Below are 11,287 nucleotides of genomic sequence, written 5' to 3'. Positions count from 1 at the left end.
TTCTCTGTGTGTAGCCCTGGCTGTCCTGGAACTCACTCTGTAGACCAGGCTGGCCTTGAACTCAGAAATCCACCTGCCTCTGCCTCCCAGGTGCCACTCCACCACTGCCCGGCCCCATCAGTGTTTCTCTCCTGATTCTTCAGGATGCCCCCACCCTTCTCTCCATCACCATTCCCACTCCCCTCTCCATCCACACTAGCCAAAGACCAACTTCAGAATCCCGCTAACTCCCCAACCTGGATTCTCTTCTGGCCTAATTCCTCTTTCCCTGTGCTAGAGACCTAATCACATTAGATGAATTGGTAATTACTATTTCTCAAAGGCCCCAGACATTAAAAATAATTCTGGAGTAGACACACACATCCGGAGAAAGGAGAATCTCACAGGACGGACAAAATTAGATTCGAGATTCATCTGCCCTTGACCTCTGGCCTACAGGAGTCCCAAACATGCACAGAAGTGCTCTATAGCCAACGTTAGCCATTGCTTAACATTGTGCAAAGGCAAGGATTAGTCAACAGAGAAGTGCCCATCAATAGCAGATTCAATAGTAATATCATATCCATATAACGGAATTGATATGTATTTATTAAAATGAGGAAACTCTAGACCAGTGGTTCTCAAGCTGTGAATCATGAATTTGGGGGCTGCACATCAGATATCCTGCATATCAGATATTTACATTACAAGTCATAACCGTAGCAAAATTACAGTTATGAAGTAGGAATGAAAATAATTTTATGGTCGGGAGTCACCACAACGTGAGTAACTGTATTGAAGGGTCACGGTGTTAGGAGAATTGAGAAGTGCTGCCCTGGACACATGCAAAGGGCTTGAGGATGTACTGCTAATCACATTGCTAACTTACTTCACAGCAAGTCGGTGCTGCTCAGCAGAAAGGTCTTCAGCTTTTCCACCCAATCCTAGGAAAACGAAATTAGGGAAATAAGAAACCGATCCTAAGAGGCTACCCAAACTCAGTTGGAAAAAGCCAATTATTTTTGCTATCCAGATTTTGCTATAAAGAGCTCCTGGTTTTCATTTCCAAAAGCCCTACAGGAGGAAGGCAGTGAACTGAGTACACATATGGGCCCAGACCCCATCCTTCTGACAGGTGTAGTTATCCCGGATCAGTTATCCATGACTTCGTGTGAAGAAGGAATGTCTCCATAGGTTTGTATGAACACGGGAACATTCAAGGTTATTTGTATTAATTTGCCCAGTAGGATATTAGCTCCAGAGAATTCTGCCCTTTCCTTACCACATGGCAGGATGCCATTGCCCTAGCAGTTTTGAGAGTGCCTTTCATGAGCCGAACCAATTCAAATGTCTCCCTCATGATTCCCAGTGGGAAACACAATGTGATGATTAACAGTGACTGTCAAAGACAGGACCCCCGAATGACCTAGGAGATCAGCCTCTGGGCGTGCCTGGAGGGATTATCCAGAAGTGGCTAAAGTGAGGTGGGAAACCTCCCCCCCCCACTTCACTGTAGGCAGCACCACCACAAGGGCTAGGTTCTGGGGCTTAATAAAAGTGAGTTGGGTACCATAATGCACCCACCCCTCTCTGCCTCCTGACTTCAAGTGCAATGCGACGACGCACACACACTAACTAAAGTAGTATCTTCGAATGCTTTTCTGCTGTCTTGTTTTTGTGAAAGAAGAGTTCACTATTTAGCCCAAGCTGGCCCTGAATCTGCAGCCCTCCTCGTGAAGGCAATTCCACAAGGCACTTAAACTATGTGTGGTCCATCAGGCCTGTAATCATAGCATATGGAAGGCAGAGACAGGGGGATCAAATTTCAAGCCAGCTAGGAGACATAATAAGATCCTGTCAAAAGAAAATGCCTAAGAAAAGACAGAGTGTTTCTGGAATTCCCTCATTTGTCCCACACTCAAGTGGGGGTGGCAAAAGTAAATAAACAGTTTACTCCATGTTAGGAATACTCCAGGAAATGTGGTGAAGAGAGAGTACTTTAAAATGTAAATTTAGGCCCAAAGTCTATTTAAAAATTAAAAGAAGGAGGAGGAAGAGGAAAAAGGGGAAGAGGAGGAGGAGGTAGTGTCCAAAAAAAAAAAGGAAGAAGGATTCTAAGTTCAAGACTAAGCTGGGATACACATTAAAGCCATGTCTACACACACACACACACACAAAGAGAGAGAGAGACAGAGACAGAGACAGAGAGACAAACAGACACACAGACACACAGGCAGAGAGACAGACAGAGAGAAACAGAGAGGCAGAGAGAGAGAGAGAGAGAGAGAGAGAGAGAGAGAGACCAATTAAACCCATTTCACGTCTTCCTTGAGAGCTCAATAAGGACATGTGCATGGTAATTTGTAGAACTGAACTGACCTTGACTATTAGTCGTGTTATTCTGTTAGTCTACACTGGTAGCATGCCCAACCTCTTGACAGGGTGACACAAAATTGTCATGTATATGGTTTATACTCAAGAACAGAATAGCATAGCTAACCCCCACCCCACCCGCCTCTACCCCCCCCCCAGAAAATCTTATAACATTTTACATAAGTTTATAATTTGGGAGAGGGCTATCTTCAAAGCTGTCCTGAGCTTTCTCAGGCCTATGGGCCATCGGTTAGAGATTTCTGGCAGCCACTGCCAGACAAGGTTTCTGTTTTCCTGAGACTTCCTGTGACAATGAAAGTCATATTTTAGGATGTATCTGAGCCCAGAACAAATGAGAATGGTTGGTGGCTCTATAAACACCTCATTCTAGCTATGGAGGACACCCCATTCTAGTTATGGAATGACCCAGCTCTTTGCAGAGTAGCTAAAGCCCCAGGTATGAACGAAATGCACTGGGTCAAATGAAGTGCAATCTGTTCCCATGCTTTAAGTAAAACAAGGAAACTAGCTGTTGGAGAGAAATCTTCTCAACCAGTCTACTCTAAAGACATGTCAACAGTTGACATCAGCCCCAGAGCAGCTCAAACCCTCGGGGTACCTGCCCACTGAACCTCTTAACCCTGTATTGGAATCTTCCACCTGGCTCAAAGTCCTCCTCCCTTCTCTGAAAACTCACGCTAAGGACATAAATCACCTCTTCTGGCCATTGTTAGCAAGAACCTAAGTGGGGGGTTGGGGGAAAGGTTCAGTTTTACACACACACAAGACTCTTCCTTCTCCCAGACTTTTATAGGACAGGCTAATCTTATCAGATGATTTTCCCAAGCACACAGCTTCCCCTAAGGAGGCTAAAAACCCCAGCATTAAAAACCAATGCTGTTAAATATTTTACTACCCTCTAAGTTCTTCAGAGATGAAATCAAAGCAAAAGGGAAGCTGTTGTCTTAATAAATTTAGGAAAAGGCCGGAGGGCATCATGAATTAACTTTAAAATGTAAACAAAGACGCACTGATCTTGGAGCAAACATTTTAGCGAATGAAGGCGGTGGATTCCATAAGGGCATGGGTAGTGTTGGCTGGGACGGTGGAGGCTGGGACTAAGGAGGCCTGGGAACTCGGAACAGGAGAGAGCTGTCCTGCGGTGTTCGCATAAAGCTTGGACTGTGTGTGAAATACACGCACGGGAGCTCCAGATGCCTGGCTGCCTCTGAGAACCAAAAGGAAAATTGTTTTCTCACCATCATGAACTTGGAAAGCCAATGTCGTGATCTTCTGAGTGACAATCATCAGGGGCCTGGAAAGAGGACAGATAATGGAAACTTCTTTATACAAAAAAGAAACTTCTATTTCTTTGCATGATGGTTTTTCACCTTGATGTTTACTAGATTAAATACAGAAACAATGAACCCAAAATAATCCATTTTTACCCCCCTTGCAAGTTGCTTTACATATGCAGGCATAACAGTACTTGCTGTGGCACTCTGTCCTCGGGTGTTGATATAGGCTTTGCCATCTGGGACAGTCTGAGACAGCCCACAGGAGACCTTCATACAGGTCAATAAACACTGCATCATGGGAAGGGTAAGGAGGGCCAGCAAGATGGAATGTTCTCTTCCATGTTTCAAGCCTGAGTTAGCCCATATAGTTTAGACAGATGATAGGCTAGACTGTTTTGTCTCTATGGGATGTTCACTCTGGGATGTTCAAATAATGGTAAAATGACACCTTTCACAAATCATGCTCTCAATATTCAGAGACATGGGACTGTTGTCTGCTTCTTCATCTACATCTGCTGTAATCGGTTTTGTCCTGTTAAAGGGAAGATTGCACGTATACGCAATAAGATATATTTGTGAAATATAACTGTCTATAAATAAGCCATTGGTTAACAAAAACCTTAACTTGGTAGAGCCTACCACTGTTGTGAGACCTTTCCTGGGGGACATGAACAAACTTCTATTCATCCCAGATAGAACACCAATCAATGAAAGACAAAAGATATGGATTCCCTCAAGTCTTGTTGACCCAGTGACTTTAACTCGTGTCACACAGGTTCGTGGATAAAGAGTTACCAGCAGGAGAACAGGCAGCTAATGCGAGGCTACTGCACTGAAGAGAGTTCTTTCTCGCCCCCATATCTCCCAGCAAATATTGACTGCTTATATACCCTAGAGGACATGTAAGACCCAGAGGGCTTTAAGGGCCATCTTGTGAGAAGCTTCACACCATGTCAGGAGGTCCTATCATGTGCAGGACTTGTGGGACTAATTGCAACTAATTTTAAAACAACAACAACCATGTCATGCACAGAGGACACAGTCTCACAATAGCCTACAATAAAAATTTACCAGAAAAAAAAGAAGCTAGGATTATTGGATTGATGGTAAGGATCACCATTTTAACTTTCAGCTACATATATCACATCCCCGTAATGAGGCAGGAAGATCAGGAGTTAGGGGCTAACCTGTGTTACCTGGAGAGACCCTGTCATACACACACACACACAAAAAAAAATTTGTGCTTCAAAGAAAGTGAAAATACTTATAAAACATACATTTTATAACCTATTAACAGACAGTTTAATTTAAAGATAACCATAAAATTTCAAGGAGTAATTCTCATGTCTGTGTGTGTGTCTGTAAATGGATAATAAGCACATGAAAAGATGGCAGCTAGTAATTAGCAGTCACAGAGATTCAAGTGGGAAACTCCGTGAGATGCCACTCCCAAGCACCAGAACCGCTGTAATGAAAATGATGGACAATCACAAGTGTTTGCAGGGATGCAGAGAAATCAGCACCTCATACACTGCTGCTGAGAGCACGCGATGGTTAATTTTGATCATCAACTTGACTTGATTAAGAAACACATGGGAAATTAATGAAGCACACTTTTGGTTGCGTCTGTGAGTGCATTTTGAGAGGTTTACCTAACGAGGGAAGATTCACCCTAAATACAGATAGCATTATGCCACAGGCTAGAGCACCAGACTCAGTGAAAGGGGGCATGAGCTGAAGAGATGACTCAGAAAAAATACTACCTACTCCTTGAAATCTTCCCACATCTAACCTCGGGTTTGCAGAAACCTAATATCCAATAGGCAGGACTTAAAACAAAATAATGCTGGGCTTTGAAAAAAATATATAGGTCTGCCTAGAAAGGAGGACATCTGTGCTCTGCCAGAACACATAACAATACTTAACAGCCAACAAGGAGGTAACCAGGTCAGGCACTCTAGGGCAGCAAGTCATGCCATGCTTTTTTATGTTGAAAAATAATTGAATACCATGGTTTTAGTCCTTGTAATAAGGGCTACCTCCGAGCTCTTAGAAGACAAGTTGGTCGTGCAGATCCATGTATCTTTGTAGCTCACCCTCTTGATGTTCAGGAAGACTTCTGACCCACAATGTACAACAAAGGCCAAGAGCTATTTTTCTTAAAAGAGGTTTACTATATATAGGCACTGCATTCAAGGTAGTTTCTAAATATGGCCTTTAAAGCATCATCGTTTATTATTTTCCCCAAAGTCTTTTTTGTGTTTCTTTGCTTTATTCTTAAAGCCTGGAAATGCTAAGAATGTAGCTTCCTAAGCAAATCCCAGCAGATATTTTTAAATGGGTGCCACATTCTCTGGTAACCATGCTATCTGAAAACCATGTAAGGCCTCACAGTCAAGTTAACCCATACCTTCGCCATAGTGTCTGAACACAGGTACATCAATAATGTGATAAAATATTATGGAATTAGCCTAGAAATTCCATCTCTGTAAAAAATACACTTGTTTTCATCTTCCCACGGCTACATTAAATGTACTCCATTGCACAAACATTTAATAGTCTAGTCTCATATTACCAGGGATTAAACCCAGGGTCTCATTATGCTAGAGAAGTACTCGATCACTGAGCTATGTCATCAGTTCTTTCTTAAGAGGTTCATTGAGATGCCCAGGTTTGCTTTGAACTTACTATGAAGCTTAGGCAGGCCTTAAACCCATGGCATTCCTCCCTCAGCCTCCTGAGCAGCTACAGATATAGATGTGTACTGATAGGCCTAGCTTAAGTGTCTGTCTTATTTGAGGCCCTGTCTATCCCCATCACCATCTTCCCTATGTGGGAAGAGGAAAAATGTTTCACTCAAAAAAAAAAAAATCTCCGTACATGTATTTCCATTTGAGTGTTGGCTTCTCAATGGATGAAGATTAATACAGTGTGTACTATCTGATTGCTCAGTAAAGTCAATAAATACTAACCTCTCAGCATGAAATCTCTCCCATTGCAATATGTAAAAAACACATTGTTGTCAAACCTTAGAGAAGACATTGCTTGGAGGAGGAGAAAGAGGAGAAGGAAGAATGACAAGAAAAAGAAGAAGATGAAGAAGAGGAGGAATAAGAAGAGCAAGAAGAACAAGAAGCAATAGCAGTGGTGGGTGAAATGTTATCTAGAAATACGTACATAATATTATACATTATCTAATTTTTACTCTCAAAACTGTTGCTTCTATTGAAATATCTGAAGAAGTCTCCAGCAATTTACACAAAAAGAAACAACTCAGAGATGAAGAGATGGCTCAGCAGGTAAAGCACTTTTTGTATGAGCACAAAAACCAGATTTCCAATCCCCAGTGGACACATACATGTCAGGCGGGTCTAATGGCCTTCCTGTAATCCTGTACTTAGAAGGCAGAGATGGGAGCCCTGGGGCAAGCTAGTTAGCTATGCTAGCCAAATTGGTAAGCTCTTGGTTCACACTGAGCCTCAGCCTCTAAGGTAGAAATGGTCAAGGAAGATACCTAAGCTCAACCTCTGGCCTCAACAGACTCAACTGTGCACAGTTGTGTATCTCCGTCTTCATACATGTATGCACCCACATATATACACATTCACACATGCATGCACACTACATACAAGAAAGTAAACGATTCACAGTGCAGTCATGTGTCTATATATAAAATCCACAAGCTAGAACCAGAAGCTGTCCACCGAAAGTAAAAGTGGTCCTGAACCCGGGAGACTTGAATCTGCCAGCCTGACAGCAGCAGATTTTCCTTCACAGAACTACCCGGAACTCACTGCTTTCTAGTTATGAGTGTCTCTAAATGTGCTGTCTACCAAGCATAAATACAGAGGGTGTCTCAAGTAATCAGACCTGGGAATGAAATACTCTGACTAAAAAATGTAATTCCCACATATATTCTAACCAAATAAAACAATCTAAGATACATCTGTTGTCTTATAATTTATAATCATGCTCACTAATGCAAAAATGTAAAGCTCAGCATATAGAATGTGGTAGTTAATATATTATCAATGGACAGATCTAACCTCACCAGTAAGGCAAGCTTCTAGGAGCACCACTAAGGGATTCATAGCAGGCTAGCCTCTGGGGAGCACCTGTGTGGGATTTTGTAGATTAGGATAGCCCCAAAGAGCACCTGTAGGGGATTTTGTAGATTAGGCTAGCCTCTGGGAGCACCAAGTGTGGACTTGTGTAGATTAGGCTAGCCTCTGGAAGCACCTATAAGGGGTTCTGTAGATTAAGCTAGCTTCTGGGGGTACCTGTGAGGGGTCTTCTATACCAGGCTAGCCTCTTGCGTGCCTGTGAGGGACTATCGTGAACACACAATGCAAGCACAGGGAGAAAGGCGAAGATCCACGAACGGGTCCCTCGTGCAACTGAAGTGCTTCTTCTCACAGTGAGGCTCTGAGCCGGAGCTGTGCTTCCTTTTTGCTGTCAGCACTCAGCCACACCCTCAGATCTGCACGCTCATCCATCTTGGGCTGTGCCCATGGTCCTGTGGACACCTCTGAAACCAAGGGGGCAGGCCAGCATGGGAAGCAGAGCCATCTCCCTTCTGTGCCTTCCCCCCCCCCTCTGATTAAAACGAGAAGCATGAAAAATCATACTTTTTATTCTTGCACTTACAATGATTAGTGTGATATAGGTAAAGAAATATAAGTGCGGGGAAAGAAGAAATATAAGCACAGAAGTAAAGTAAGGAAAAACAGGTAGATGAATATAAGTTTGGGGCAAATAGACAAAAGAGTGATAATCCCCAACCATCACCACCCACAACAACAGACACACACACACACACACACACACACACACACACACACACACACCCAACTCATACCTCTCTTCAAAGATTTAAGCTCTATTCTTTGGCCCTGATCAAAAACACAGTCACCACTTCTCATTTCAACAAGGCACTGGACAAATGGACACGGCACGATTTCTGTCTGCAGAATTAACCTCTACGTGACTGTGTTAAAGACAGGAAGCCTACAGTAGCCTGAAGCGGGAAGAATGTGACGAGAAGCTATCCTTGGACTCTCTTTGCACATGTGTTCTCTTTCCACATAGAACCCAATTACGTGGACATCAGGCTGGCTATCGGATGGGTGATCTGGCATCATAAAGGAACAGAGGAAAACACTGCTCAGGGACAATGAGGTGAATGACCACCAGTAGGAGGGGACCAAAATCATAGTTCTTTTTTTTTTTTAAAGATTTATTTATTTATTATATGTAAGTACACTGTAGCTGTCTTCAGACACTCCAGAAGAGGGAGTCAGATCTCGTTACGGATGGTTGTGAGCCACCATGTGGTTGGTGGGATTTGAACTCCGGACCTTCAGAAGAGCAGTCAGGTGCTCTTACCCACTGAGCCATCTCACCAGTCCCCAAAGTAATAGTTCTAATGTGCACCTATACGATAGCCACGAACACAAATGGTGGATGTTTCAAATGTTAACCATGAATCTCTGTGAACTTGTAATATGCGTTTAAATATATTTAAATAACATTCAGGAGCTGTCATTATGATACTACTAATAAAACAATTATAGCATCTCCAGTAACGGCCCCTCTGGGAGGAAGCTATCTTCCACTCGCCGTTTCTTTCCATTCCCTTTCTACAGATATCTAGGTTCAGAGAAAGAATTAGATTCACCTTACATGCTTTAAAAACATTTTCTTCTTCCTCTGCTTGTTTTGGGGGTAGGGAGTGAGACAGTGTCTCATTCTGTAGCCAACTCTGCCCTCCAACTCAGGATAATCCTCCTGCCTTAACCTCCCGAGAGCTGGGACTGCAGATGGGAACCACTTTACCTAGCTTAAAAGCCTCATTACCAATGGCAGTATTGATTAGCTCTTCGATTTAATTGTTCACAATTTTTTAGACCATTTAGGATACTTCCAGTTTTTTCACTATTAATGAAAATAGCTAAAACTCCCAAATAAATTTATTTCCTTACTGTCATTCAATTCCTATTAATTTCGCCTATTATAGAATATAAACATCAAAGGAAATTCTGTTTTGAAACTTGCAGGAAAATTGCCTCGCAGAAGGGTCAGATGTATTTATCCTCCCATTGGCCGTGTGGGAGAGTTCACATTCCATGTTTCCAAAAACACTTGGGTGACCTGAATTGCCAACGTGAGGTGGGAAATTATCTGCCCGGATCTGTCCTGGACTGGAAAAAAGAAGTAAGAGCTCTGGCTGCTGCTCTCAGAAAAAATAACTTCCTTTGTGCCCTTCTGTGAGAGCAAAAACAAGAATCAATTCACGACAATAAGCTTTAGAAATATCAGCTTTGCTACAATTGCAGCGTCTCCCCTAGGGAGAGGAATACATATTCTAACGCCTTCTGTAGGCACGTTCACAGAGAAAACATGGAGTTGTTCACAGCTATTAACACACGTATCAATTTAAATTCCATTAGCAACACTGACAAAGTACATTCTGTGTGTTCTCTTCACAGGTTCAGCCCACAGCGACTTGATTACTTTTGAATGATAAATAAATTTTCAAGTCTCGAAGTAACCTAAAGTCTGAGTGCATATGTTCGTCCAAATTAAAGATATCCATATATGTTCTGACACTAATCGCATTCAATCCCATTAAATGCCTGTCTGTGCTCTTACACTAATAGTACAATTAAGAGCGCTAAGCCCGAAGAGTCACACTCACAAGACAGATGCTCCCACATCTAGCTGCTTTGTGATGCTGAGTTCCACTCAGAAACTTTATCTCTTGACAAAGTCCCAAAGACCACATTTCAGTTGAAAGAAATAGCAAGGCTAAGTCAACTCCATATTAAAAGAAAGCTTGTGGCTGTTGCGTATTTACAGTAAGAACCAGCATTCTGGGTCAGTGGGATGGTTCATCCAATAAACTGTCTGCCACCAAGCCTGATGACCTGAGTTCATTCCTCAGGACTCAAACACCATATCTTCTGACCTCCAACACAGGTGTTGTGCCATGCAAATGTACACACAAACACAACCTAAATGAGTACAAAATGGTTTTAAATTTTAAAAAGTAAAGTGGTAATAATTTTGAAAAGAATTAACATTGGTAAAGATCCCCCTGTAATTGTCAATTTGTGATTGAAACCCTTTGTGAATTTCAGGGTTGGAATGCCTCTCCATTTATGTCAGGAAGATAGGTTTATAGCTGCCATTTTCTTTTAAAAAGAAAAGATAGATAGATAGATAGATAGATAGATAGATAGATAGATAGATATTAACAAGAAAGAATGGTGGCGCACACCTTTAATCTCAGCACTTGAGAGGCAGAGGCAGGTGACTCTCTGAGTTTGAGGCCAGGATGTTCTTACAGAATGAGTTCCAGGACAGCCAGGGCTACATAGAGAATTTCTCAAAATCAATAAAGAAACAAACACATAAGCTAGAAACAATCAAACCTCCATGTAGTAGATAGCACTGTCCCTTAGCCATCAGAAAACTGAGTCACGACAACCTCCAAGTCCCAGGTGCACCTTTGTTTCTGCTCCCCAAGCACTTACTTGCAAGCTGAACACTCAGCAGTTTGGTGTGTGTAACCTCCAGAGATTTCTTACAGGAAAGAAAGAGAGAGAGAGAGAGAGAGAGAGAGAGAGAGAGAGAGA

General features: G+C 42.4%; 1 protein-coding gene across 1 annotated transcript in view; it reads right to left on the bottom strand.

Annotated features, from left to right (window-relative positions):
• Window positions 1-11,287, bottom strand: part of Mboat1 (membrane bound O-acyltransferase domain containing 1) — a 108,478-nt gene that overhangs the window by 22,837 nt on the left and 74,354 nt on the right. Inside the window, exons 5-6 of the mRNA XM_021180393.1 lie at window positions 3,612-3,667; window positions 869-923 (exon numbers count right to left, since the gene is read on the bottom strand). Of these exons, the coding sequence (XP_021036052.1) occupies window positions 869-923; window positions 3,612-3,667 (111 nt within the window). The remainder of the gene's footprint in view (window positions 1-868; window positions 924-3,611; window positions 3,668-11,287) is intronic.

The sequence above is a fragment of the Mus caroli genome, chromosome 13, assembly GCF_900094665.2.
Source record: "Mus caroli chromosome 13, CAROLI_EIJ_v1.1, whole genome shotgun sequence".
NCBI lineage: Eukaryota > Metazoa > Chordata > Mammalia > Rodentia > Muridae > Mus > Mus caroli.
This window is presented reverse-complemented; position numbering and strand designations above follow the sequence as displayed.